Genomic DNA, 26,206 nt, shown 5'->3' on the forward strand with positions numbered 1-26,206 from the left:
AATAGATAATGAAAATTATAAGCAATATTATACCCTTGCCTTGAGCAAATGATAACAAGCCTAAGACAGTTCTGTCAATGGAATTTGCTAAAAAATAACTTCGGAATTTGCTAATTATGTATAGGCCTACATGTAGGTCCAGAATGTTTTTTGACAAAAAACATTCGCATTATGAATGTAACATTCGCATTAATACATGTAATGAGGGAGATAGTATTTAAAAATCATTGAAAGAGTTGAATAGAATTTTAATAGTCATATCATAATCCGTCATATTTTCACGACTATGTGTCAAATATAAGTCTAGATATTTTATTTGATTCTTTTCTTGGACAAAAAAAGATGATGCAGCCAACGAGACGAACTCTCAGTTTTCGTGATTCCGTTCTAAAAATAGCACTAAAAGGGTGTTTTCCCAAACAAAGCGTGCGTGAATGATCAATGATGAGGTCACCGTCATCTGTCGGTGAAATTTACAACCTCGTTTTCGATGCGGAATAGACAATATGGCGGCCACCGAAAAGGGAAGGAAGTAGATCTGTGTCATTACATTTTGCCGCTGTATCGACGTATATAACATTTATGAAATATAGTGACACAATTTATTGTACACCTTAGATAAAGAGAGATGTAGTTAATCGTTTGTGAGCATGGTGCTAGGCGTAGGGGGTTAGAAAAAAGGCCCGAGACCAACGTCGTATGAAGAATGGGGGCTCAACAAGGGAAGGAGAATAAAACTGCTGGAAAAAGCAAAGGAAAACAAAAGGAACCCTCCCGGCCTCCACCAGGGACTTTCTTTGAGCCGGCTGGTAAGTATTGTTTCCGGATGCTTGAGTGTTATGAGTGGTCTGAAATAATCGCAGATTGCTAATATCTGCAGTTATGCGACACGAATGACAGAGGAGATCTTTTGATAAATTGATGATCACATTCAGTTACAAACACATTACACGAAGCTGATGCACGCGGTGTTGAGAATTATAAATATAACATTTGTCGTTCATGCCATTCTACACGATTAAAGATCTGTTTCAGTGTATTAGTCGTGAACGTTTGTGCATTGCACGGTCATAGTTTTCTGAATGAGTGTCAATGTTTCTTTGTTTATCCGAGTGTGTATACGTAATACACTGTGTATTGCACACACCAATGTGTGTGGACACCAATGTGTGTGGAGCACGAGAAAACCAGATGACAAATTTTAGAAGGTGAAGTAATGGTAAGACAACTAAAACTTGCTGGACTTGATTATGACTTTGCCTGGAATAATTAGTTCTATGAAGGTAAAAACGAAGATTCCTAGAATATATGACATACCAGCTGTACATGTGATATGTCTGTATTATTCACCCCTACATTTAATCTTGTAAGTTATGCCTTATTTGATAGATAATCGTGATAATAGAAGGGAGTCATTCTTTTCTCTTCTAATATGTTTTACTTTCAGCTTCTGCAGAATGTGATACAAATGCAAGAAAATCCAACCTGGACTTGACCAACAAACATGCTTATTGATTTTGATTTAGTTCATTATACAGGGGTACATGACCGAGTTTCAAAATAGATGATTGAGGATCTTTCAATGGAAGCATTGACATGCTTACAGTACTTTGAAAAGACTAGAATGTTATTTAAAGTCTTGATATATATTCTTACTGTTTAATTTGCAGAACTTTTCCACTAAGATATACCATAGTATGATAACTGGTGATATTGACACTAATCATATGTTTATATTTTGATTCGAGAGCTTGAGGTGTGAACTAATTGCCCAAGAATATAGTTCATATTGACGTATTGATGATTATACAATTTATGATTATAAAATTTATGTATTTTTTGTGGTATATATAATAATCATTTGGTTGCAAAATGAAGTTTCACTACATGGCCATTCCAGTAGACACAATTCCGTCTTTGCATATTACTGCGGTGACCGAGTTGTTAAGAAGTCCTGACATATAATACAAGCCCTCCAGTTCTGGGTTGTGAGTTTGAATCCCATGTGTGGCAGTTGCCAGGTACTGACTGTTGGTCGGTACAGGTTTTTCCTCAGGATTCTTCAGTTTTCCTCCACTATCACCATCATACCTGGCATATCCTTACATGCCCCTGGCTATAAGACTTAAAACTAAACAAATCAAACCAAAATATTATATTACAGAGTTATCACCCTTGCCATTAGGTAAGGGGATGGAACATATATGCTACTGGCTTGTGTTCGGAGGTCACTGGTTCAAAACTGGTTAAGATGGTAAATTTTGGTCTGCTCTATGTAGCTCTACTGTTAGAGAAATTCAATTGGCACCCAAATTCAAGTTAACGTTTGACCCATTACCCAACTACTAAATACTCTGTCGATGCCTGAGTTTGAACATTGGACTACTGGACGCTATAGTTTTTCTTGTCCTGTTACAAATATATGGAATAAACATCGCTCAGATACAGTATATACATGTATCTTGGTGAAGAGATAAAGTGTTTTTTCGCTATATGCAGGAGTAAATTTTATTTGCACGTTTTGGCCACGTATTGTTTTAAAATTCATGGACAGTCTGGCGTATCAAGGTTCAGTACCAGCCAGTTTAGATGACATTTGATGTCTGTATAGTTGTGAAAACTCTTTACATTGTTTGTATTTTGATCAGGCTGTAGACATGGACAAAAACATAGAGCCGTGAAGATATTCTGTCTTTGCATAATACAGAGTTATCTGCCCTTGCGAGTAGGTATTGATTGTAACGTCATGTGTTTGCAAGAATAACGTCTTACTTTTCAGAGAAAACAATGTCAATTTTATCCGTAAATGATGACGTCACGTCACAAGGGATACCTACCAATAAGGGAAGTAACTCTGTAATATGCAAGATAGATATGGAATTTCATAGCTCTCAATATATATTAGGTATACGGAAAGTTTGAGAAAGATTTATGCATCTTTCTATCTTACATAGCTGTTATAGAAAAGTAGCATAGCACTTAATCGAAGAATTTTAATCATAGAATTTTGAAAGCAAAATTATATTTTTTTCCAGAAATAAGGATTTTTTTTAATACTTATCTACTTGAATATATTAGTCCAAGCTTAAGGTATCCCTTGATATTTGGGACATGATCATGATTAGAGCCTAATATTTCTTGAATGTTAATAGCATAACAGGGGAGACAACTCATGTTTTGTATATGTTTAAAGCAATCAATATTAAAATCATGAAACAAATGTACTATTCTTTAAATTTATGATTGTATATAGTATTCATATACTATATGCCCTTATATGATAGTTGTAAATTACTTTGACTAAGTTTATTATCATTTTCGAGCTTATTTCTTGTGGTATATGACAGTATGTAGTCTATCTAGATATAAATAGAACAGCTGAATCAGCTGACAGAGTATGGATGCAGCATGAACAATTAACATGTGAAGATAGCTTTAGTTGCTTGTGTGCTCTTCCTTCATGGTTATCGTTAGTTGTGTGAAGTTGCACAATTACAAGTGTGTTTTATTACATATGTTTGTTGTGTAGGTATATACTGTCATTATATATATTACACACAGCTGTTGTACATAGCAGAAACGAGTACATATATGTAGAGGCCTGTACACTGACAGGGACATCTTGTACTACAACTTAGTGGCGTGGGAATACTAGTACTAGTAGATAGTATAGAGGAGGAGTATATGTAGACATATATACCATCACTGGAAAACAACAAGTTCCATAAAAAAATGACGGGGCAATCGTATAACAAAACAAGCTAGGTATTCTGTCTTCCAAGCAAATTCATTTGTTGCAGTATCATGGCCTTGTGTATAAGTCATATCTTATACTGCTTGTGATTAACTTATTATTGATTTATATGAGCATCTTTTTTTATCAAGTTTTATTAAATTAGTTTTAAGGAAATTAATTTTGTACAGTTGCTCTTTTATGTCACACACTATATATATACACATTTGGAGCTGGAATACTCGTAGTATATATATGGTAACTGTGATATTACTGAAGCATTGTAACAGAAATTATTATTGTTGTATATATAATAATCATAGCTACAGGCACTGCATTAATGGAAATTATTAACAAATAACATATCAGGTATTATACATTGACACTAAAATATATTATTGATCATTGAAGCTGTTAAAATTGCTCGCCCTTTGTTTTTTAACTTCACACTTTTCTGATCCATGGATGGAGGTCCGTATGAGTATTATTAATATTGATCAGGCTGATGGGCCAAAATGTGTATTGATAATTGAGCTACATGCAAATTTGATAGTGTGTAAACATGATATTTGGACTTAGCATATTAGTGAAGCATGGTTTGCATGCATTTTTTAGTGTGAAAGATATTTAATAGTCTAATATTATATAAAAATATACATTACATATACTAACATCCTCAGTGTGTATCTTTATGGGTAATATACCGATAGAGAAGCTTGAATTTTGATGCAATTATTATTTGGCCTGAAAAGAAGTTCAACAGTACGAACATACATAACTTTCAAATGAATGAGCTAAAATGGAATTGCAATCGTTTGTATCCTAATTCAAGATTGCTTATATATAATTAGCTGTGGTTGATTTTGATTTGAGGCTTTATTCTCTGTAGTCTACTAATTTACTTATAGCGAGAGTGAACTTGTGTGGAGTATTTCATGGTAGCTCGATGTCATGTTTAAGCTATTTCCTTATTTGATTTTTCAGTTGATCCTATGGACATGAGCCCCAACAGCAGAAAGGGGATGACAAAATCTGTCTATGGTATGCTTTACCCAGGATCACAGGGTCTTTGTAATTAGTTTTAGCTATTTGTTGTTTTGTATGTTTCATTTGTTTCTCTTTCTTGGAATATGTTTTTTTTTTTTTTTAATTTCAGTTTCCATGTCTTTTCCCCCTCTTTTCTCACTTTCACTTTTGTAATCTTTTTCATTGTTTTTTTTATATGGTATAGAAGGTGTATGGATAAGGAGCATGTTACACTTACATATCAAGCAGCTGAGTGTATGGTACATGTAGGGGATATTGTACAATTTCTTTTATAGAAACCTTATAAATAAATGTTATACTGGGAATTTGATAATGATTTTATGATCAGAAATATTGTTTTCCCAATTTATTTGCTTGTAGTTTTGTTCTTATGTTTTCTTCTTCTTTCATATGTACATAGACATCCGAGTAAACTAAACATTCATAAAATACTATGCCATTGATCTTGTCACTTATGCAATTGGTATTTGATATGATTATCAATCCGTTCATTCAGTTTTGATGTCGAAAATCAGAAGCAGTCTTGGCCTGTATTAAATGGATGACTGCATATTTATTGCCTCTTTATAATCTAGAAACAATTTTGAGAACACCCCCTGGCCTGACTGCAGGTCAGCCATTGTAGATTTCCCATGTGGGGTAGCTGTTCCTGACAAGGAGCTGTATTTTGCTGCGTGGTTGCATGCTTGGTTACAATCCTGTGGTGAATGGTGTAGAATGTGTATATGGTTGTAGCAAGTCTTCTTTCTCTTCCTTATATCTGTTATTGTAAGTCTTATGAAACATTCATCGTTTTATACAGTATTTTTCACAATGTTCAGACCTTGACTTGTATAAAATGTAGATTTTCTCGATGTAAACAAAATATTGGTAACTCTATTTTCCTGAATGATTTCACATTAGAGTGCTTATTTGGTAAATGAACCATGCCAAATTCATCATGTAGGTAAGAAAAAGCTTAATGACAATGTGTGGATAAATGGAAATTAATATTTTCTCTAATTTCATGGGAATTATTATCAGTTTTAGGGTTATAATCATAATTATTTGGCTTCAAGGTTCAGATAATTAGCACGAATAATTTTTATCACTATTTCTTTAACATGTACTAAAATGTTACATGCTCATGATTGTATTAGTATTTATTTATTAATTTTTTTAAGTTTGGCTGAGATATTATTGTCATAATCGGATAAGAAAGAGATGGATTAAGTAATAAATCATGTAAGGAATCTCAGTAAATTATCACCCATTTGTTCAGGTGAAAAGTGATAAAAGTTTACAGATACACATGCAGCAGTTAGTGTTATAAATATCTCATCTCTTGCACCATTCACTGAGCATACAGATTTTGGATTCCTACTGCCAGATATTACACAGATCTTCTTAATTGGTGTACTTCAGACTTAATGCTGGGTATGGTCCGGTTTAGGAGTGTTACTGGTTGCCATTGTATAGGACTCGTTTGATATTTGATTTGTTATTTGTTATGGTGATGAGGAGGTAAATGAGGTGCTGGCCGACTAATAAGTGTAATTACATCAGCTGTCCATGAATCTATAATCTCGCTCACTCCTAATGCTATCTTATTGACACTTACCAGCCATGCACAACTGGTTCACTGTGATAACACAATGACATTTCATATGGTGTCGACTAGCAATAGCTATATTGAACAGACAAAAAAAATCTATTTAATTAGTTAATAACTCATGGACATATGAGGTTAGTGCTTTTTTCATTGCTTTACGTAGTACATTTGTAGGTAAATGGCATAATGTTTAACCAGTACACAGACATCAAAAGAAAGTTATTGTGGAATTCAACTTCAGCTATATAATTGTAGTATGTGTGTATGTATACAGTATAAATAAGAAATGAGACATGTTCCCAATTTTATTGCAAAATCTCTGCACTGAATTCCAAGATTTACCATTGTAAAGTGACAGTTCTATATAAAAAAACTACATATGTACCTAGCTATAGCTAGGGTATTCTAAGCCAAAGAATACTTCATGATGTACCTGAGTACAAGATACAGCTTCAGCAATTAAGACAAACATTAGAGATTAAAAAAAATGAGGGTCAAGATATATATTGAGACTTTGTAATATACACCAGACACTTTAGTGATAATTGATATGGACTACTTAATCCTAATACTGTTACAATAAAATGCCATGCGCTCTTCCTGAAAGTGAGATTTATATTACACTCATTGATTCCATTGCAAGTTCTGGAAGTATTGGTATTCTTGGTGGTGACTATCATTTGTGAGTCATATTCTAGTATTAGGCTATGGAGTACACTCAATATTGTCAAATGTGATGTACATAGTTCAGAGCCAAAGACATGGGGTCTGTAATTGTATAAGCAGCTACTGTCTGAATGTTTTAGCCTGTATACATGGACAAGATTCAAGGGTTATTTGCTAATTCAGTTGATCAACACATTTTCGAAATACATGTTTTTGAAAATGTCAGCAAGTTCAAATTCTTTCTGGAAATCAATGAGTCATTCTTTGTACTATCCTAACTATTGCATATTCATCATCGCAATTTGAAGCTGCACATGTGGTGCACATGTACAAATATATGAGACTAGCTCATCAAGAGTTTGTTGTACTAATGTTGATATAGATAGAGGAATGATGTTAAGAAATCTGGTTTGGTGATTATTATTTGTGTGTCTCTCTCAAGGAATATGATTAATATATGATTATATAATTCAGCAATTGTATGAGTGGACAAAGACGACAAGGAATGGTTATTTTTATTTTATTCTAAACAAATGTTGGCACTCTGTGTATCCCAGTGCATTGGGTGTTATGTATGAAGAGAGATTTGGTGTGGTAGCAGGAGCATCATTTCATCTTAATAGATTCTTACATATTTGTGGCTTAGACCAATAACATATAAAGGCTTAAGTGCCAACAACAATGTTCTGATGTATCCTTAAGAAAACGTTAAAATATCTACAACTTTTGTGTCTGAAGGTCAAAATGTTGGTTAAATTGAAAAGTATATTACAATTCTTCCTTTTTGCTGGTCATTGCTTGTAGTGGTAGTCTATCAGGGCCAGGGTCGTACGTTGGTTGTGTTGTAGTGTTATTACTTTATGCTTTTGAAGATCATTACTTTCATTGCCATTCAATTCAATTGTAGTGATGCCTGCATTGATGAGTTTTTTCCTATTAAAGGTCACTGCTAGCCTAGAGTTCTGCATGGATTGTAACCAAATTTGGCCACAAACATCCTTGGGGGAGGGGAAATAGAACTTGTATAAATTTTGGCTCTGTCCCCCCCGGGGCAGGAGGGGCGGGGCCCAATAGGGGAAATAGAGGTAAATCCTTTAAATTATAAATTTTGGCTCTGATCCCCCGGGGGCAGGAGGGGCTTGGCCCAATAGGGGAAATAGAGGTAAATCCTTTAAGTCGCTCTGATCCCCCAGGGGCAGGAGGGGCGGGGCCCAATAGGGGAAATAGAGGTAAATCCTTTAAATCGCTACTAGTCATAGAGTTCTGAATGGAATGTAACCAAATTTGGCCACAAACATCCTTTGGGGAAGGGGAACAGAACTTGTATAAATTTTAGCTCTGCTCCCCAGGGGCAGGAGGGCGGGGCCCAATAGGGGTAATAGAGGTAAATCCTTTAAATCGCTACTAGTCATAGAGTTCTGAATGGAATGTAACCAAATTTGGCCACAGACATCCTTTGGGGAAGGGGAACAGAACTTGTATAAATTTTGGCTCTGACCCCGGGGGCAGGAGGGGCGGGGCCCAACAGGGGAAATAGAGGTAAATCCTTTAAATCGCTACTAGTCATAGAGTTCTGCATGGTTTGTAACCAAATTTGGCAACAAACATCCTTGGGGAAGGGGAACAGAACTCGTATAAATTTTGACTCTGGCCCCCCGAGGGCAGGACGGGTGGGGCCCAATAGGGGAAATAGAGGTAAATCCTATAAATCACTTCTTGTCCTAGAGTTTTGTTTGGATTGTGACCAAATTTGGCCATAAACATCCTTGGAAGAAGGGGAACAGAACTAGTATAAATTTTGGCTCTGACCCCCTGGGGGCGGGAGGGGTGGGGCCCAATAGGGGATTTAGAGGTTAATATTAAAATTCCTTCAGAAAAGAAACAATGAACCTGTATTCAGAACATTACTTGGCATTACAAACCAGGTGAGCGATACAGGCCCTCTGGGCCTCTTGTTTCCTATTAAAGGTCACTGCTAGCCTTTGTTATCAATCTTTTGAAGGTCAATTCTTGGATTGTTATTATTTTGGAGGTCACTGATCTTTATTGTCATTTGTTTGAAGGTCATATTGCTTGTATTGCCAGTCTTTTGAAATGAATTGTTTCTATTGAACGCTAATGACTAGTATTGCCATTCTTTTGATGGTTGCTGAGATTGTTGCTATTTTTTCCCAAGATTTCTTGAATTACACTTCTTGATATCATTAAATGTATTGATGACTAGCTCTGAGCGATGGATACTGATTACATCGTCATTCTTTAGAAGGGTATCAATGCTTCTTAAAAGTTCAATCACTCTTGTATTATGTTGGTCATTTTTTACTTTGGATAAATTGTGTTGAAAGTATTTATATTAGAGTAATGTCATGTTTCTTTTATCGATACTCTCACTATTGAACGAAGGATAATTTGACTGAGTGTTAGAAAGATTTATGAATATTGTTTGCAGCAAGTTTAAGTAATCCAAGCACAATTTTTAAATGTTGATGATCATGATGCTCCGTATGTACATAATGCCACATTGATAAGCGGATGATTAGTGGTTACGGAGATAAAACTATTTCCAGAATGACTTTGGGATAGGTTTCTGAAGAGTACAATATATAAGGAAGACTCTCTTAACTTAACACCAGGTTTTTATTACCAGTCCTTTGAATTAGGAGAAACACATCACCACGCTGAAGTACTCACCTTGGGCCTGAAATGGAAGTCATCGTATACCAACAGTGACATGTGTTATGTGGTCACCTTGTCATCTAGGAAAGTGTTTATCCAGATGTTTGACCGCAGCCAGTACACCTACAGACTGTTAAGATGGCAGGTACTTAGCCTAACCTCAAACAGGAAAATACTGCTGATATGGTCTACATTCTCATTTCATTGCTCACATCAAAAATTATTGGGACATACTTAAAGAAGACTATAACATTAGAGAGTGCATAGTGGGGACCTATATATGAAATTTTAAAGAAATCCCTTAATTGCACATGCTATCTGGGAACGATAGCAAACTTCAAATGTCAGAATCCAAGATGACCAGCTGTCGGCCATCTTGTTGTCCGATTGTTCCCAAAATGTAATATGTATTCTTGCTACCTATTGAACCTAAACATATGAAATGTGAGAGAGATTCCATTAGTATTCTGAAATATAGCAATACATTGTACATACCGGCGGGAAATTTGAGAGATATCTCTTCAGTATTTCCTGAAAAATACTAAATAGCGATAACAAACTTCAATTGTCAAAATCCAAAATGGCTGTCTGTTTACCTATACATGTATATATACAGATGAAGAGAGACAGACAGCTGACTGACCACAGATACAAGATGATTTGAATAGTCCATCATCATAAATGTATTATTTGAATATATACAAGAGAGGAGATTCTTCCCGTGGAATCTCGATCTTGTCTTTAATTGCAACAGAATGATACTGAATGTGAAGAACAAGCTTCAAGACTCATAATGAATTGTTGCAACAGTATGTGCCAAACATAACTGCTGAATAACTATATATAAATACATGGCCTTTACCTCATCTACATTGCTGCAGTACAGCAATAATCCTTGAGGAAACCATATGATCGAGTTCTGCCTATAGAGACTGTGTGTGCAAGTAATGATGTGTAATTTCCAGTAATCATTGTATCGTTGCTGCCATTAACAAATAGGCCTGGACATTTTTGTACTGCGCCTGTAGTTGTAATTATCCCCCCTCCTCCTACTTAAGGAGTGGGAATGTGGTAATCAATTTCTCGGTCGGTTCTAGTCTGTAAAATAAAACACAACTGTGCATTATTGTTTCATGAGCTGCCAGCAGATTTTGGCTTAGCTCTATAGAACAAATCATTTATACAGACTTTGAAAACTTTTTGATTCACAGAACATTCCCTTGAAGAGTACTAGTTCTTGAATGAAGGGTGGCATGAGCGTTGTTTTGTGCCATTGTAATTTGGCTGCATTATTATCAGTGTGTTAGATCTAGAGCTATTTCTCATGATTTTCAATGAAGTATACCTAACGAAAACTTGATGAAAGTACATAATGCTTGCATTAAAGATTTCTACATATCAAGGTGTGGTTGTCATTACAATTGACTGAAGTTTTTGAGTCAAATGTCAAATATGACCAATTAAAAATTAAAAAGAGATCATGCTTGTGGGGACTACGCAATAGAGGAAGTTTTGATTTATGTATATTTGTTGTATAATGTATGTATTTATTTATGAATACACACAAAGGTTTGAGAGGCATTTGTGTCATACAACCAAAAATTTTACATGTAGTCATCAAAATTAGAGATACCTGTCTATACTCTGTTACCTGTCTATACTCTGTTTGGAAAGATACTAGTACATCTGTTTCATTGCTTTTTGTACTCAATATGACTATATAAAAATATGATAACATTAGTAATTGAATATGATTATGTTTGATGTCAGGGTTGATTTGTAATTTCAGCATACAAAGATCTAGACTATTAGTTTAAAGCCTCCATGTTTTCAATTCATCAGTTCAACCGACAGGAAAAATGATCATGTTTGTGTAAAATAAGCTGTAGTGGCTTGCATATGATAATGTGGCCATAACTCAAACATTCTGTTAATAACATGGCAAATTCTTCTGCTACATTTGTCGAAGTTTACGGTTCATTTGATGAAATCAAGTCGATTATGAGTGGTGTTGTAGCTATAGCGTTTTACCCTACTGCAGTGTTGAAAGCTGCCTTGTAGCCAAATCGGTATTCTGAAACCTTATAGTCTGCATTTTAAATTTGCTACATCGCCAAGTTCCCGACAAAAGAGTTCTAGATCAGACCTATGTTTGTTGCCTATGGTCCTTAGATGTACTTAATTACATGCAAAAGTATAGATGTAAGTAAAGGATACTTAAGGTTTACCTTCCTCAGCTGTAGATTACCAAAATATCGGGCAATTAGGTACAGCAGCTGAGTCTTGTATGGATCCGGAAGTTTCTTCACTTGAAGCTCTCGTTGTAAAGAAGAACATAACAATTACTGTGGTGATTTACTCGTGTATAATTACCATGGCGATTTCCTCACGAGAAGGAATATAATTGTCACCTATGGAACTACATGTACAAAGGGTTTTTGCGTGAAAAAAATGATGGCACAGGTTAATTGAATAGTATGACTGGAAATCTTTATAATAATAAAGCTTATAGGAAGTCCTTTTGATTTGTTGGGTGTTTCGCTCATATTGACAGAAGTTTGAAGAATTTTCAAAAGTTGTTAATGCAAGACATTTCTATAAAGGATATGCCATAATGATTTTGGTAAAAGATAGGCAGTTTGAATTTCTCAAATTGTCAAATTTTAATATTGAAGTTGTAACTGCCTTTCAGGTATCAATTGTGTAAAATTTTTGTCCTTAGATTTGATAAGGGATATGAAGCTAGTGTCATATAAGGGAGAATTCCCCCATATAAATGTGTTTGTTTATTTATAAAACCAGTCATGCATGTCAACCAAACTCCTTTTATAATACTAAATGATATACCCTGTCATTGACAAATAATATGAGATTCAATGGTGATATGGGAGGTTAATATGATAATTGAATTGGGATACACAATAAAGTAATTATTGCGTTAACAGGCAGTGACTTGTGTGCTGGTCACTGACTGTATAATCTATCATTTAATTAATGTGTATTCCATAGCCAGACACTTTCGAAACATGGGTAGTCATATATATACAATAATGATATTTACGATCAGTTGAAATGGAAATCGGCATAATGGGTTTTTAATTAAATTTGAAGGCATTAAACTCTGTAGAATGAATGGCCGTTCCTTGAAAAGGGAAAAGTAATCTAACACACTGGGAAAACCTAAAATGATAATATGTAATGTATTTTATATCATAGTGTTTTTGACATTTAACCCTCGGTGGCCTTATTGATAAACCTGTATTTAAGTGCAGTATATCTGATTGTGCACTATAGCACTAAGTATATACTGGTCTATCTGCTGTAGTAAACATTTGATGTCCTGATAAAAGTCAAGTGACTTTTGTGAGAAAACACCTTTGGGTTATCTACTCTGTATATAGTGGCTGATTGGCTTATCTTATCTCGACTTGATAGGGTCAGTTTAAAAGGGTTTGATCTGCTGGAAAACATCATGGTGTGCTTCTATATGTGTTTAATATGTTGATCTGCTAACTCTGTACGGGGCCAGTAAGGTCGTATATGACGATGCCATTAGGCGATATTTATGTGTATTGAGATATCTTTTTTAACATCATAACTTCTAAACAGCTGATAAAGAACACACACAATTTATACTATATATATAATGAAGGAACAGTAGCCTGTATATTTTGATGCCATAGTGAGTCTTCATGTTGAAATAAAAATATTTGCATTTGTATATCAATGGAATAGGTTCCATAAAACTAATATTTCTTATAGATATATGCATTGAACTGTGGTTCAGTGTTGACAAATGTTATGTTAGCTTCATCCCTTAGTGAAATCAGTAGGTTTGTAAGCATGTACCGCAGTACTAACATATATACAAGTGTTGAGTATATACATACTACAGTATATAGTATACAGTACACCTGGAGATTCGGAGGCTGGGTGTTTATGATATGGTCCATTCAGTACAGCCCCAAACGTCTGGGAATAATTACTGTGGCATCTCCTCTATGTGGATGTTGGCTTTTCCTTGTCTATACGACTCCTGTGATCTGGTTGTACCTTTACCTGTTTGGGATGTTTGACTGTCATTTAACATCGTGTTTTACCTGCTGCCTCCATGACATTTGCTCAGTTTTACTCTTCCTATATAGCTACCCTCCAAACAGACAGAGGTATTATGTATACCACCCACCCCGCCTAGCAGGACCAGCCTTCATCATGGCTATCTCGTGGAAATTACTCTTAAATGAGTAACATGTACACCTGTCTCTGTTAATTAATTCATCAGGAACTGCACATCTTACTTTCTGCAGACCAATTACCAAGCATACATTTACGGAAAGCTAAAACAGTACTTGTAGTGCCAGTTCATTATACACATTTTCATATCATCCAGGTTTAATTTACATATCGTGTAAAAGTCTTTAATGCCTTTTGCATGGATTCTATGAATTTATTGGTAAACAGATCTAGCCTGTCTTGAAAAACACTAGATATGCACACTTTGCCGATTTAGACAGTTGAGTTTGTGTCTCCTTCATAAAAATTGAGCTGAAAAACAGAAATGACTTCTTGTGTAGCTAATGAGTTTCTCATGAAGATGAATATTGCTAGTATTACTACCAATACATATGAATCCTGAAATGTTTTTAAGATGGCCAGAATGCCTTGGTTCAACTCTATAGAACTTCTGATGATGACCAGATTTTATCATCAAGTGAGTCAACATGCATATAATCATAACTAATTTGTTTGTAAAGGAAGTTGTAGTGGTATCCCACACATAAATGTTTTGTTGATGCTTCAGAAATCAACTCTTTAATCTTGTCCACTGTTATGTCCAGCACTGACCAATGGTCACTTCCTCTCTGGTGTCATACTGACCCTCCTCCACAATATTTTACAGAGTGCCTGACTTGGAGACAGTGTCAAGTGCTAGTTAGACTGTAGGGATACCACCCACATTTACCCAGCCACTCTTGACCACCTCCACACTGACTGTCCTAACTGACCATCAGCTCTTACTGTCATGTCTGACCTCTGATATGACTGTAATGACACTGGCTGTTCCCTTCCTCTTTGTCTCTATACAGAAACCTCCCAGCAGGCCAATGTTCTGGGTACCTCCCTACGTATACAGAAGTTGTCTGATAGCCAAATCACGCTTTATTGACCTTTCCACTTTTACCGCTAAGGTACTCCACATTTCAATGTTTCTTCTACTGCTTTAAAAATCGCAGTGATTGATTATACTAGTAAAACTTCTGATCAAAATGCTCTGATGTCATTAAATGATGATAAAGTAATTATATATATAATACCAAGATTTAGTTTATAAGCTCCAATTCAGTTTTAAAGGAAATTGGTTAAAAATATAATTCATGCAATAAAAGCAAACTTTGTTTAAATTTCATATTAATTATTTATGTACCCATGCATATCTGAATTTATTTCTTTTCACAATTATTTCTAATACTGACAAAATATTACTTTTCTCTTCATCTGCTTTGATCCACAGAACCACTTGTTTATCAACTGTCTCTTTTGTACGCCTGTTTTGATTTAATGTTAATTTCCGACCTATGCTGGAGGGGTTTGTTAAGTTTGTTAAGTAGAAGGTCCAAGTGTAAACACTACTGTAAAAGTGTCTTTAGTCTGAAGACAAACCCCAGGCTGTGTTGATCCTGGTTTGATGGAAGCATGGTTAGCTTGTAAACATCATTTGTATTGAGAGAATTGAAAAAATTGTAGTGCAGTTGTCAGGTATTGACTGTAGGTCAGGGTTTTTTGTATGTGTACTCAGGCTTCCCTCCATCACCACAACATTTTTAAGTGACGACTTAATGTAGCTACAGGACGTTACACAAATGCAAATAAACAGCGAAACATTACACTACACGCTGCAGGAGAAGCATTTATCCAGGTAGCGAAACATTACACTACACGCTGCAGGAGAAGCATTTATCCAGGTAGATTGATGTTAACAAGGCTTTTGATATAAAGATATATAAACTTGTGTAATGGTAGGTATATATGATTTGCTCATCTTTAATCACTAGACTATGTATGTGGTATAGAGAGTTATCTGATTGGCCACCCTGAGAGGCCCCAGGGGTGATGTTGATACTGGCCCTGGGGGTCAGGCCGTTGTGGTTATACTTGTGGTGTGTGGGTGTCTCAGTACTATAATCATTATTGATAGGTTTATACTCGAGCAACGTGTGACTCAAATAAATTATCTTAGTCAATATGTTCAACTGAATCTTAATGCTTATACTCACACCTAGCACTGAGACATCAAAGGATAAGCATATCTTGATCTTTTAATTAATACTGGACTATTCGTAATTGGGTATGAACAGAAATATGTACCACAGTGACTGAATTCATAATTACTTTGATCTATACATGCACCTTCATATATGAACACTTTCTGTAAGACTAATATGATATCCATATCCTCTCCTTTTTGCATCAATTGTTTTTCCGACAGAATTTCTGCTGTGGTGAAGATTGACATAATTGATGAGGCTGAATCATACGATACTTGGAACATCAATGTTGTTCATTTGCCAAAAAATACACAACCAATGCATAGTGTTCATTCCAGGAATCTTAGCTGCATGTAGTTATAGTACTATAACCATGAATATAATTTAAAAAAATATGAGTTGTCTCCCTTAGTGTTAAATGTATACATGCATGTATATTTGTTCTCTGAACATTTGACGATGGGGGCATCAAAAATCTTAGAAATTTGAAGTTATATTTTCAGTGCCAATTTAGGATATTGTTTCTATTTTGATAACCAATCGATGGAAATCTTTATTTCTGTTCTAATTAGATTTTCAACTCATGAAAATAGTTTTTTATCTGAGAATCATTTTCTCTTTTTGGTTAAACAATAAATGAATTATCTCCATTAAACATCTAGACAAACACTATAAGTGGCCCAGACTGGACTTGATAAAGGTCTATGTATCCCAGTGCTAAGGTCACTGTGCAGGTGCCAATCAGACTGTTATTGACAGGGGAGGTAATTGATAGAAAACGTCTACCGACAGTAAGGGATAATACATATCAGATGTGTTATGTACAGATCACTGCCATATCTACCCATGCCTTACAAGTTTCTGATTGATCTTATACTTATCTGTCTGTACATATGTGTTGCCCCCGAGTTTCAGGTCAAGCTCCAGACAAAATCAATGGTAGCTGCATATGTACTCTGTAAATGAAATTTATAAGAAATCTTCCAAGACATGCAATTGAAATAAATCTATTAATATGTAATAAACCTACAGGTAGATAATAATTAAGATATTTCACCTGACAAAATATTTCTATGATAAGTTGTTGATTGATGCTTTGAAGTAGAGCTCACCCAGAAGGCATACATGTAGTATAGATCTGTGGCCTGGAGCACTGCCATATATATACTATTGTGTCACACAAGTCAACACTAATATCTCAATATCATCTGTCAGTCAAGTCAATTCTGTTCATATTGGTGCCATGTCCAAAATAAAAACAACAAAACATGCTTATATACATATAGAGAATTTGTGATTTCTTTTAATTGAATAAATGTTGGCTATATGTATGTGCTATAGTTTGCTGTGCAGATGATGTTTTTGGAGCTGGAAAGTGGTGATTTAGGGGTGATAATGAAAGAGATCTGAATTTTAGTTGTTAAGATGGAGCTGCCCTGTGTCTGTTTAACATTATACCCTAGATTCAGCTGTTGTTGTGCCATGTCACAGATGGTTTGGGTACCAGTCTTGTCTGGTTGGAGTTTTATACATCCATGTCCAGGTCTGTATTGAATTTTTATACCACATAGCAAAATTTCTTCTACCCACAAATTTACAAATCACAGAGGAACCAGGACCTGTTAGTGTTCCACTGGTGTCCCATTTTCTACTTTCTATGTATATTTTATATAGAAAACTCCAATTTGTTTTTACTTTGGTTAAGCTCTTCCAATAACACTGTCTCGCTCCTGTACATAAATAAGTACTTTATTGGTCATACAGGCAAGGCTATTATGATGCAAAAACAGTTTGAGAAGAGCAATATGCCTGTTAAAAACATGTTTTGTATTCACTTTTCAGAAGGAAATACTTAACGATACCATAATGTTAGTGTGTGAAACAGGATATATAAAGCTAAAGTTGTATATATATATCGTACAAGTACAATTCGAATGTAATTTTGGGGAATTTATAACCTTGTATCCAATTTGCTGTGATTACGAGCAGCTTTGTTTGAGACCCACATGTTCAGCACTGTGATCTACACCTTAACTCGTCTGATTGATAAATAATAGATGTGTGGAACATAAATTTCCTTAACAGCTTTCTTTGTAATGCACATTAACAAAAAGTTTTCACAGAACAAACTATTCCTCAATTTCACACTGTGAGGCTATTATCTATCCATATTTAACATACTGAACACTTGATATGCTTGAAATCACTACCATTGCCATAGGAAGTAGTTTTGTACTTTACCAATATATATATATCTACACGTTACTCCGGTGCCAAATCAAAAGGATTGTGATCGTGGCCTTTTACTTGTAGAGAATTACATAGGATTTCCCCTGCCAAGTTGACGGGGATATGATACTAATAGCTATTGTATCTGACTGTTACCACCAATACTGATGAAGAATCTGCTAGACTCGGGCATGTACAAGGATATTAATCTAATATGTCTGACAGGGTTGTTTTTTCTCCACCTCTCAATAAAAATTGATTATTCCCGGCCTGTTAGAGGCGTTGGTTCAGATTGGTATAGCTCTAGCATTGTATACATCACATGCTTGGCCGGTGTTAGTCTGATGGGCCACATGACACATGTGATAATCCCTGATGGTTATATTATTAGTGCGACTGATCAACTTTCACTTTGTTTGGATGACACATACAACCAGATCACGGCCATCCAATGGACGGTAAATTAAATGTAACATGCTCTATAGCGTCAGTTGTTTACCTTGAAAACCATTTATAGGGTTCTTGAGCATGGGCATCAACACCCTTGTTAACTTATAAAACATGCAATTTCATGATACTTATTATCTCCAAGATGGTGCATTGTGATTATTTTACACAAATCAGATTAAGTACCCAATGAAAATGATGCAGGTAACTGTCAGTTTTATATTCAAAATCTTTTATTATTCCCTTAAAAAGATAGCTGTAAATTAAATTGGTATTGGAGTTCTTTCATTTGGCTATAAGCTCTATATTGTTGCTTTTAATGTTGAATCTGAGGAAAAATCAAAATCAAAATTTATACACATTTATGCTGTGATAAAACAATAAATATCACCTTGTGCTTCCACTACATGAAGCAAGGTTAATAAATTTTGCATCCCACTTTTGGTTGTATGAAAAAATAAATCATATATATATGGGTTATTTTATATTGGTTTGAGTTGATGAGGGTTCTAATTAAGTCTGCTGACATCTTTCCTTGTTTCCGTCTTCTGAATATTGATTCAGATGTGTTAGGCATGAGTGTAATTAATTGCACAAGGTAAATTATTGTCTCCCGTATTTCTGAGACCGGAAATGACTTGTTACAGTCAACTAAAGCAATTATTGTCGAAGGAAAAACTTGTTCCTTTTATTGGTTTATGTGTGTCTGAGTCTGTTGGACTCTACTGTTCAGTTCTATAGGCATGTAGCAATTTACAGTTGTAATGTTCAATTAGAGTTTGGCCAGTGGTCTCAGAATTGCCATTGGTCAGGGTTATGATTAAGAATAGATTTACATTTCATATATATAAAGCTCATTAATTTCACATAAAGCTTGTTGAGACTTGGATTTTTATGTATTTGCTTGAGAAGACAATTATTTTGGATGACTAATCGATGGATGAAACAAATTGTTTGTTTCAATTAAAGAATCCTGATACAATTTGAAGTTGTAAATATAAGTGTATACGTAATTGACAGCTAATTTAAAAAAAAAGTATACCACAGCTATATATCGACCGTCCTAGAAAATTAATTCAAATGTTGTAAGCGTTGTTATAAATGCAGGAAGAAAATGTCTTCTTACACATTTATCCTTGAAACTTCAAGGTAAAATTGAATTGAGAACAGTACTATCCTGACCCATCTTCTGAACATGCTGAATGATCAATGGCATTGAGGACTGTCTTCAGGAGCCATATCTTTTGGAAATTATTGACATGCTGGCAAATATTGCATGGAAACTCCATGGCAATGAATGTATGGCTTTCCTGATTGGTCTTCTGGATAGGCTGGCAGATGTTGTAAAAGGCTTTCTGAATCTATACCATATACAGTAATCATCAGATAGAGGAAAAATCCACATGATGAATGCCTATAACTACATGACATCGTAATGGGTTGGGGTTAAGATGATAGATCTGTCTCAATCAGTTCATTGTAAATGCATTACATTTCCATTGACTGTTTTACTAGTGGATTGTATTTTTCATTGTCAAGACTGTACTTCTCTGAGATGTTTGAGACGTTCATTTTCTCCAAGACAAATGTGGTACCATACAATCTAAAGAGACTTGAGACAAATGTACCTTTCCATCTAGGACTACTTTTTACCCGATTCCTCTGCTGTCAGCACACAGCTGTGGTACTGAAAATAATCACTCGGCATTTTTTTGCCATTCTTGCCATCAAATGGGTGTGGCAAATATAGCATTGCTATATATATGTGAATCACACCAAATTGAAGCTATAGCAGTATGCCTGCTGTCATTCAGGAGCTTGCAACAGCGACAGCCCTTATAGCCTCAATGATTTATACATGTTTCAGAGCCTCAAGTGGGAAATGTTATAATTCAGTCAATGTCTAATCAATGAATTCTCTGAATCTTATGACAATATCAGTTAAAAAGATCATTTGTTTTCTCTGACAACATTGATTTTAAATGGGAGAATGAAAATGGAGTCCATGCAGGTATCGCAGGAAGTCTTTTTCCACTTGTTATTTTTGGAGATATTGCTTCTTGCAATTGCCACAAAGACAATGTATACCTTTGTGCTGATCATTCAGGATGTATAACTCAATGGGTCAAACTCCTACTATATTATATGGTGATGCTTTTCAAGGTATTGATATATTTATTACAATCATTTTTTTGTGTCTGATGATTATACAGAAAAAAGGGAAGTTTTACTGTAATTAAGATTTAATAATGCCTGTTTACAGATTCATAAAACTGATATGGTTGGGAGTATTGTGTCACTTAATTTACAGGTGATCTATATATGTATTTAATGGTATGTGCTTTGACCAAACCATGAGCTCATATTGACGTCTGGTTTTTGAAATTTAAGAAACAGAGAAAATTTCTCATCTGTGAACTATAAGCATCAGTAATTTTGAAGTGTTAATGAATAATAAGCTATAAGGATGAACCATTTATCAGCCCACAAAGGCATCAGAAAGTCTCAGATTTAGTGCCTAATTGGTAAATTATAATGCTGTACTTGTAATGAATAAGGCTGAGTTGAGTTACACATATGGGTCTAGATTTATTGACTTAGCTTGGTTACCTGGATAGTTTGTACCTGTGATGACTGAGTCCTGTACTTAACATGTTGTATAATGTTTACCAGGACCGATGCCCACCTGTCCACTTATAAAGGAGATGCTGTTTGTCCATACCAAGCTTTTAAGGCTAATGATGATCTCTTTATTAGGTCATCTGGCCTCTTGTTGATAATCATACACATCTGCTATAACAGTATTTGCATGTCCCATCAGTCTATAACTTGGTACTTGTATGAATGATCAACATGCAGTTACAGGGTTGCATTGTTGGGTTGAGTTACCAGAGTGCCAGGAGAAAACCCATGTGATTGGGCAGGTGACCCCTAAACTTTTTATGTCCAGGACGGCGATCAAACCCCGGCGGGCTAGGTGAAAGGCGAGCGGCTTAACCACTACACCACCAGATAACCCAGTCATAAGGATGTCTTGTTAGCTTAATTGATATGAGTTAGGTTTAGTAGTGGATCAAATGTATATATGAATGATCAACAGTCACATGGATGCCTTGTTAGCTTAACAAGAAGTGGATCAGGTGTATGGATTTTTAACAGCTACAGAGATTCCTTGGTAGCTTATTATCACTTTAGTATTGAAGCAAATTGGTTTCCTTATTTTTCCAACTGACATTTTAGTGGGTATAACAAATTGGCAGCTCAGAGGTTTCACATCCCAAAACAATGTTGGTAAAGTAGAAGGTACAACTAATCGATGGTAAATGGTACTTTACCCATGTCATTTTGGGATCTCGAAGCCTCTATATTAAAGCTCCCACAAGTTCCTTCGTGTACATGCTGAGCTCTCCTGTCTGTCTGTCTGTCTATTTGTGATGTTTCTGTATCGTTTCTTGTAGAGTCCCATTTCCAGACTGGATGGATGTTGTGATGTCAATGTCTGATTTATCAGATAAAGTTTACATCTGTCATATTGCAGTATAGATTGGACAACATTGCCATGATGGGGCTATCGTTTGGTAGAAGACACACTGTGACTATTGATTACACAAGGCTGCATGGTCACAGAGCTCACCTCTCCACCTCAAAACCATGCATATTTACATGTAAATTCATCACAAAGTCTAGATTTATAATGCTTTAGCATGTGAGGTCTAGAGTTATAATGCTCTAGCCATCATAAATTAGCTACTTGTAATGTCTTTGGCTATCTCCTCAGTGTAAGTGTTGTCCACTTCTGATTTGTGTGAAGAAGCTTTCTGACCCAGACCTGTCTTTATGTCCTCATGAAAATTTATTGGCTAATGTGTCTCCATGAATTGAACTCAATCTATTTAAAGACTCCAGGATGTGTACGACCTTGAGTCTGGCTTCTACAGGACTGTCTTAAGCTTTCAGCTGCCAATCCAGTAGAGCTTTGACTAATTCTCCTGACAAGTCTCATCTACCTTATCTATTTATTGATCTGATTTAAAGTTTTAACCCACCTACAAGGTTTTATTACTCTAGATGTAGTTGTGCAATACCTCTCTGATTTAAAAAATTGATCGATATAAGAAATACTAAAAATAGTTTCTTAACCTAGTTCTTTGAATATTCTTTCCCTGACCTTGACCTTTGTTGGTGTCTTTCTGTATTGGGTATACACAGATCTAGACTTAACACAAATCTATTTGTAAGTTGTACTTTTCAGTTTATTCCAGGTGAAAAATTATGTCTCCATTATTACATATTGTTCTCGACCTTGACCGATGCTTCCTCTTGTTTACCTCGACCAATTTGTAGGTCTTTGCATGTTTTTGTTAAAAACACTTTCCGCATTAATACATCAGGCATAACATAATCTGTAGCAGAACCTAAAGTATAGGAACCTGTAAAATTTATAATGGTATAGGTCCAAGATATCATTTTGTATGTTCCAGTATATATGTTTGTTGACCTTTTAGTTTATCGACTGTCTAGATTGTTGACCTTGACCTTTAGTCAGGCTCCTTGAATTACCCAATAGAATTGCCCAGATTGTACCTGTCCCTGGTCTTGAGTGGTAGAAACTGTCCACCTCTGATGTGAATCAAACTGGTTACATCACATGTCGGTTGATGAGCCAAGTTATTGATCACGCTTCTGTACTGTAACCAGGATGCCAGCTCTGTAGTGGCTCCTATAGGAATTATGTTTTGATTGGGCTGCAGCTCGTTCTCTAACAGCAGCTCTCACCTGTCTTATCAATTGGTGTGTTTATGCCGCTGCCTTAGCTTCAGCTGCTGCAACTCTAGCGGCATAAAGTGCATCAACTGCGCCGTACATGCTCACAATCCCTTCATTCCCTATTTTGTAGTCTTGGACTCATCTATCAATTCAAATGAAGCTATTCCACGGAGATTTAAATGGATGAACATGCCTTCAAATAAGTTAATGAAATTTTCTTCCCTCTCATTCCTAAATGCAAATTTTCGACTTTACTCGCCATTAATTTGGGTTGTTGAAATGCGATGGTGAGGTGTGAAAGCAGATTTTAAATATCAGAGCTGTTCAGCTGTCAAATACAGAATTAGTTTTAGGCCTTAAAGCAAATTGATTTAATTTGCTTGTGTATACCTTCAAGTCACCTCCATTGACAAGTGTTAGAGGCTTGTGGTTGTTTTGTGGGGACGTATTCAATTTAGTGATTGGGAAATAACATTAATGAATTGGAAGTTCGTTTGTACTCTGTTTAACTTGTTATGAGCATGAGAATATAGCTTTAAGCTTTTCTGAATCCGCATCAGTTGGTTATCCACATTGGTATAAAGATATACTGCATTATAATATTTAGATGGATTAATATTTGACTGTTTCAGTGTCGTGATAGATCGTATGGGTGTTGTTCACCATGACTAAGTCTATAATTATAATCTTCTGATATAATTCATGCACAACTACAATATTTGTAATGCCAGAAGAAATGCTATTTCCAATGCAAATCTTTACCCTGTTACATTAAATAGCAACAAACAACAAACAGATTGGTTTGAGTGCTTTTGCACCTTGGTCATTAAAGACTTGTCCATTTTTTTGAGTGGAAGATCAACCCATGGTTATGTCAATGCTTTGTAATATAACTGCCAGCATGGGCTCAGGAGATATCAAGAGTGAGGGACTTGTAAATGTAAAACTATAGGTAACAACTTTCCCAACTTGTCTATAATTTTTTCGATTGACAAGATTAAAGAATACTTGCATTACTAGTTTTGCTGTATGAGCTATACGATTTAGTTATTTTCTTGCAGACATTAGCAAATGATATTATGAAGTGATATTTGACTTGCTTGGTCAACAGCCTGCTGATATATGTATCTATAGAAGTATCCTGTCCTAACAGTAGAAGTCTAGCCCCAATATTTAGATGTGTGATAGTCACGGTCTAGTTATCTAGTGGTCACGGTGATGAATCTACACCTGTTGACCCCTCCTATCAAGCCCGATCTAAATTTGACCGGTGGGCCACATCTGTATGTAATTATTATGCTGATGGATGTAACAGTTCCAATGCTGAGTAGCTCCTTGGTGAACGTATTTCTCACCTGCCTGGTCGTTGATGATTCAACTGATGTTGTTTGCATCATTAAACACTTTAAATTAGATCTTCTCTGAAGCGCAGTGTTTTGGAGTAAAACTTGCTCTATAGTTCATAATTGTACATCTTTCCACATGATCACTGATCGTGAATGGTCACCCAGTTTATGGACAAAGATGATATAAATTTACCTGTGTTGGCGTTAGCAAACAAAAACAGGATTCTTGATTTGTAAGTCAATAGTACCGTCAGGAAGTATTAAATTCTACCCACGATCTGAACTTTTAGGTAAAGTTAACAAGAGGGTAGGCTTGCTGTGATAAGAATATAAAAGCTTGAGGGTAATCTTATATCTGTATGATGAAGGCAAAGATCTATTCAGTGACATTAAGTAATTGTGTTGTAATCAGGCTACGTGTGTATTCCATATCATTAATGACTGAATGAAAAACAACATAGTGCTCACATATCAGTTAATTATAATATATTTAGTTTCCATCCTAATAAGAAAAAAATATAATTTCAAAATTTACTCCAAAAAAAATTTCTGGAGTAAGATTAGTTAGTCTGGATTAAAAAAAAAAAAAAATGGTTGATGCTTATATCCACCATGTAACTGCTGTTGTACATTGACTATTAATTGAGGTAATGATAATGTTACATTTATAAGTAGATATATATTTTAAGCATGTGGAGTATTTGAAATTTTATTCATTCCTGGTGACCACAGTATCTATGTAAACTCTACACAGAATCATCATCAGCCATTACACCATATATTACAGTACAGAGGGCTATATATCAGCCATCACCTCCACTTCAACCTCACAAGTACATTTTAAGTGCTGTTGACATTGTTTTAGCTGGTGATGAGGATGTTGTTAGTGGCCTGACTGTTCGCTTTATGATGATAACCTGAACCAGAGGTGATCATAATTGTACAGATTCTGACATTCCTAGGTATAACCATGCACTTCATAAATTAATGGTCATCTATTATCGATAATCACTTTCATTTGATTTAGATTCTAATTTGACTTAATCATTGAATTCTTCCTGATGTGTGTAATGTTCTTTTTCAGAATTTATTGAAATATATCTTTGATTTGCTGAGGAGTGCTAAAACTAACCTAATTAAAGCAATGGCCAAATTAATATTGTGTAATATTAGGTAAGATTTTGGTAACAAATCAATGACGTGATATTTGTTGATTAAATTGAGTTTTAGATCAGTCATTGATCACAGATGCAGATAGTTAATGGAATGTAGTTAAATGTTTTTAACATTCTTTCACAATTTATAAAAGGTTTATCAAAAGGTTATCAAAGTATTTTGTGGAAATTATCAAAATACAGATTTCTTAGAGATGTATTTTACATACACATCAAGTATAAAGTTGTCCTTATATAACCCAATTAGCTGTTGAAAGGAAATG

At 35.2% G+C, this 26,206-nt stretch overlaps 1 protein-coding gene across 3 annotated transcripts in view; it reads left to right on the plus strand.

Annotated features, from left to right (window-relative positions):
• Positions 1–481: 481 nt before the first annotated feature.
• Positions 482–26,206, plus strand: part of LOC138321622 (tyrosine-protein kinase Abl-like) — a 57,622-nt gene continuing 31,897 nt past the window's right edge. For 2 of the 3 annotated variants that reach the window (XM_069265413.1, XM_069265414.1), the window contains exons 1-2: positions 482–809; positions 4,718–4,774. In XM_069265413.1, coding sequence (XP_069121514.1) covers positions 707–809; positions 4,718–4,774 — 160 coding nt within the window. In that variant the 5' untranslated portion in view covers positions 482–706. The remainder of the gene's footprint in view (positions 810–4,717; positions 4,775–26,206) is intronic. The other variant, XM_069265417.1, reaches the window with a different exon arrangement.

Source organism: Argopecten irradians, chromosome 4 (genome assembly GCF_041381155.1).
Source record: "Argopecten irradians isolate NY chromosome 4, Ai_NY, whole genome shotgun sequence".
Lineage (NCBI taxonomy): Eukaryota > Metazoa > Mollusca > Bivalvia > Pectinida > Pectinidae > Argopecten > Argopecten irradians.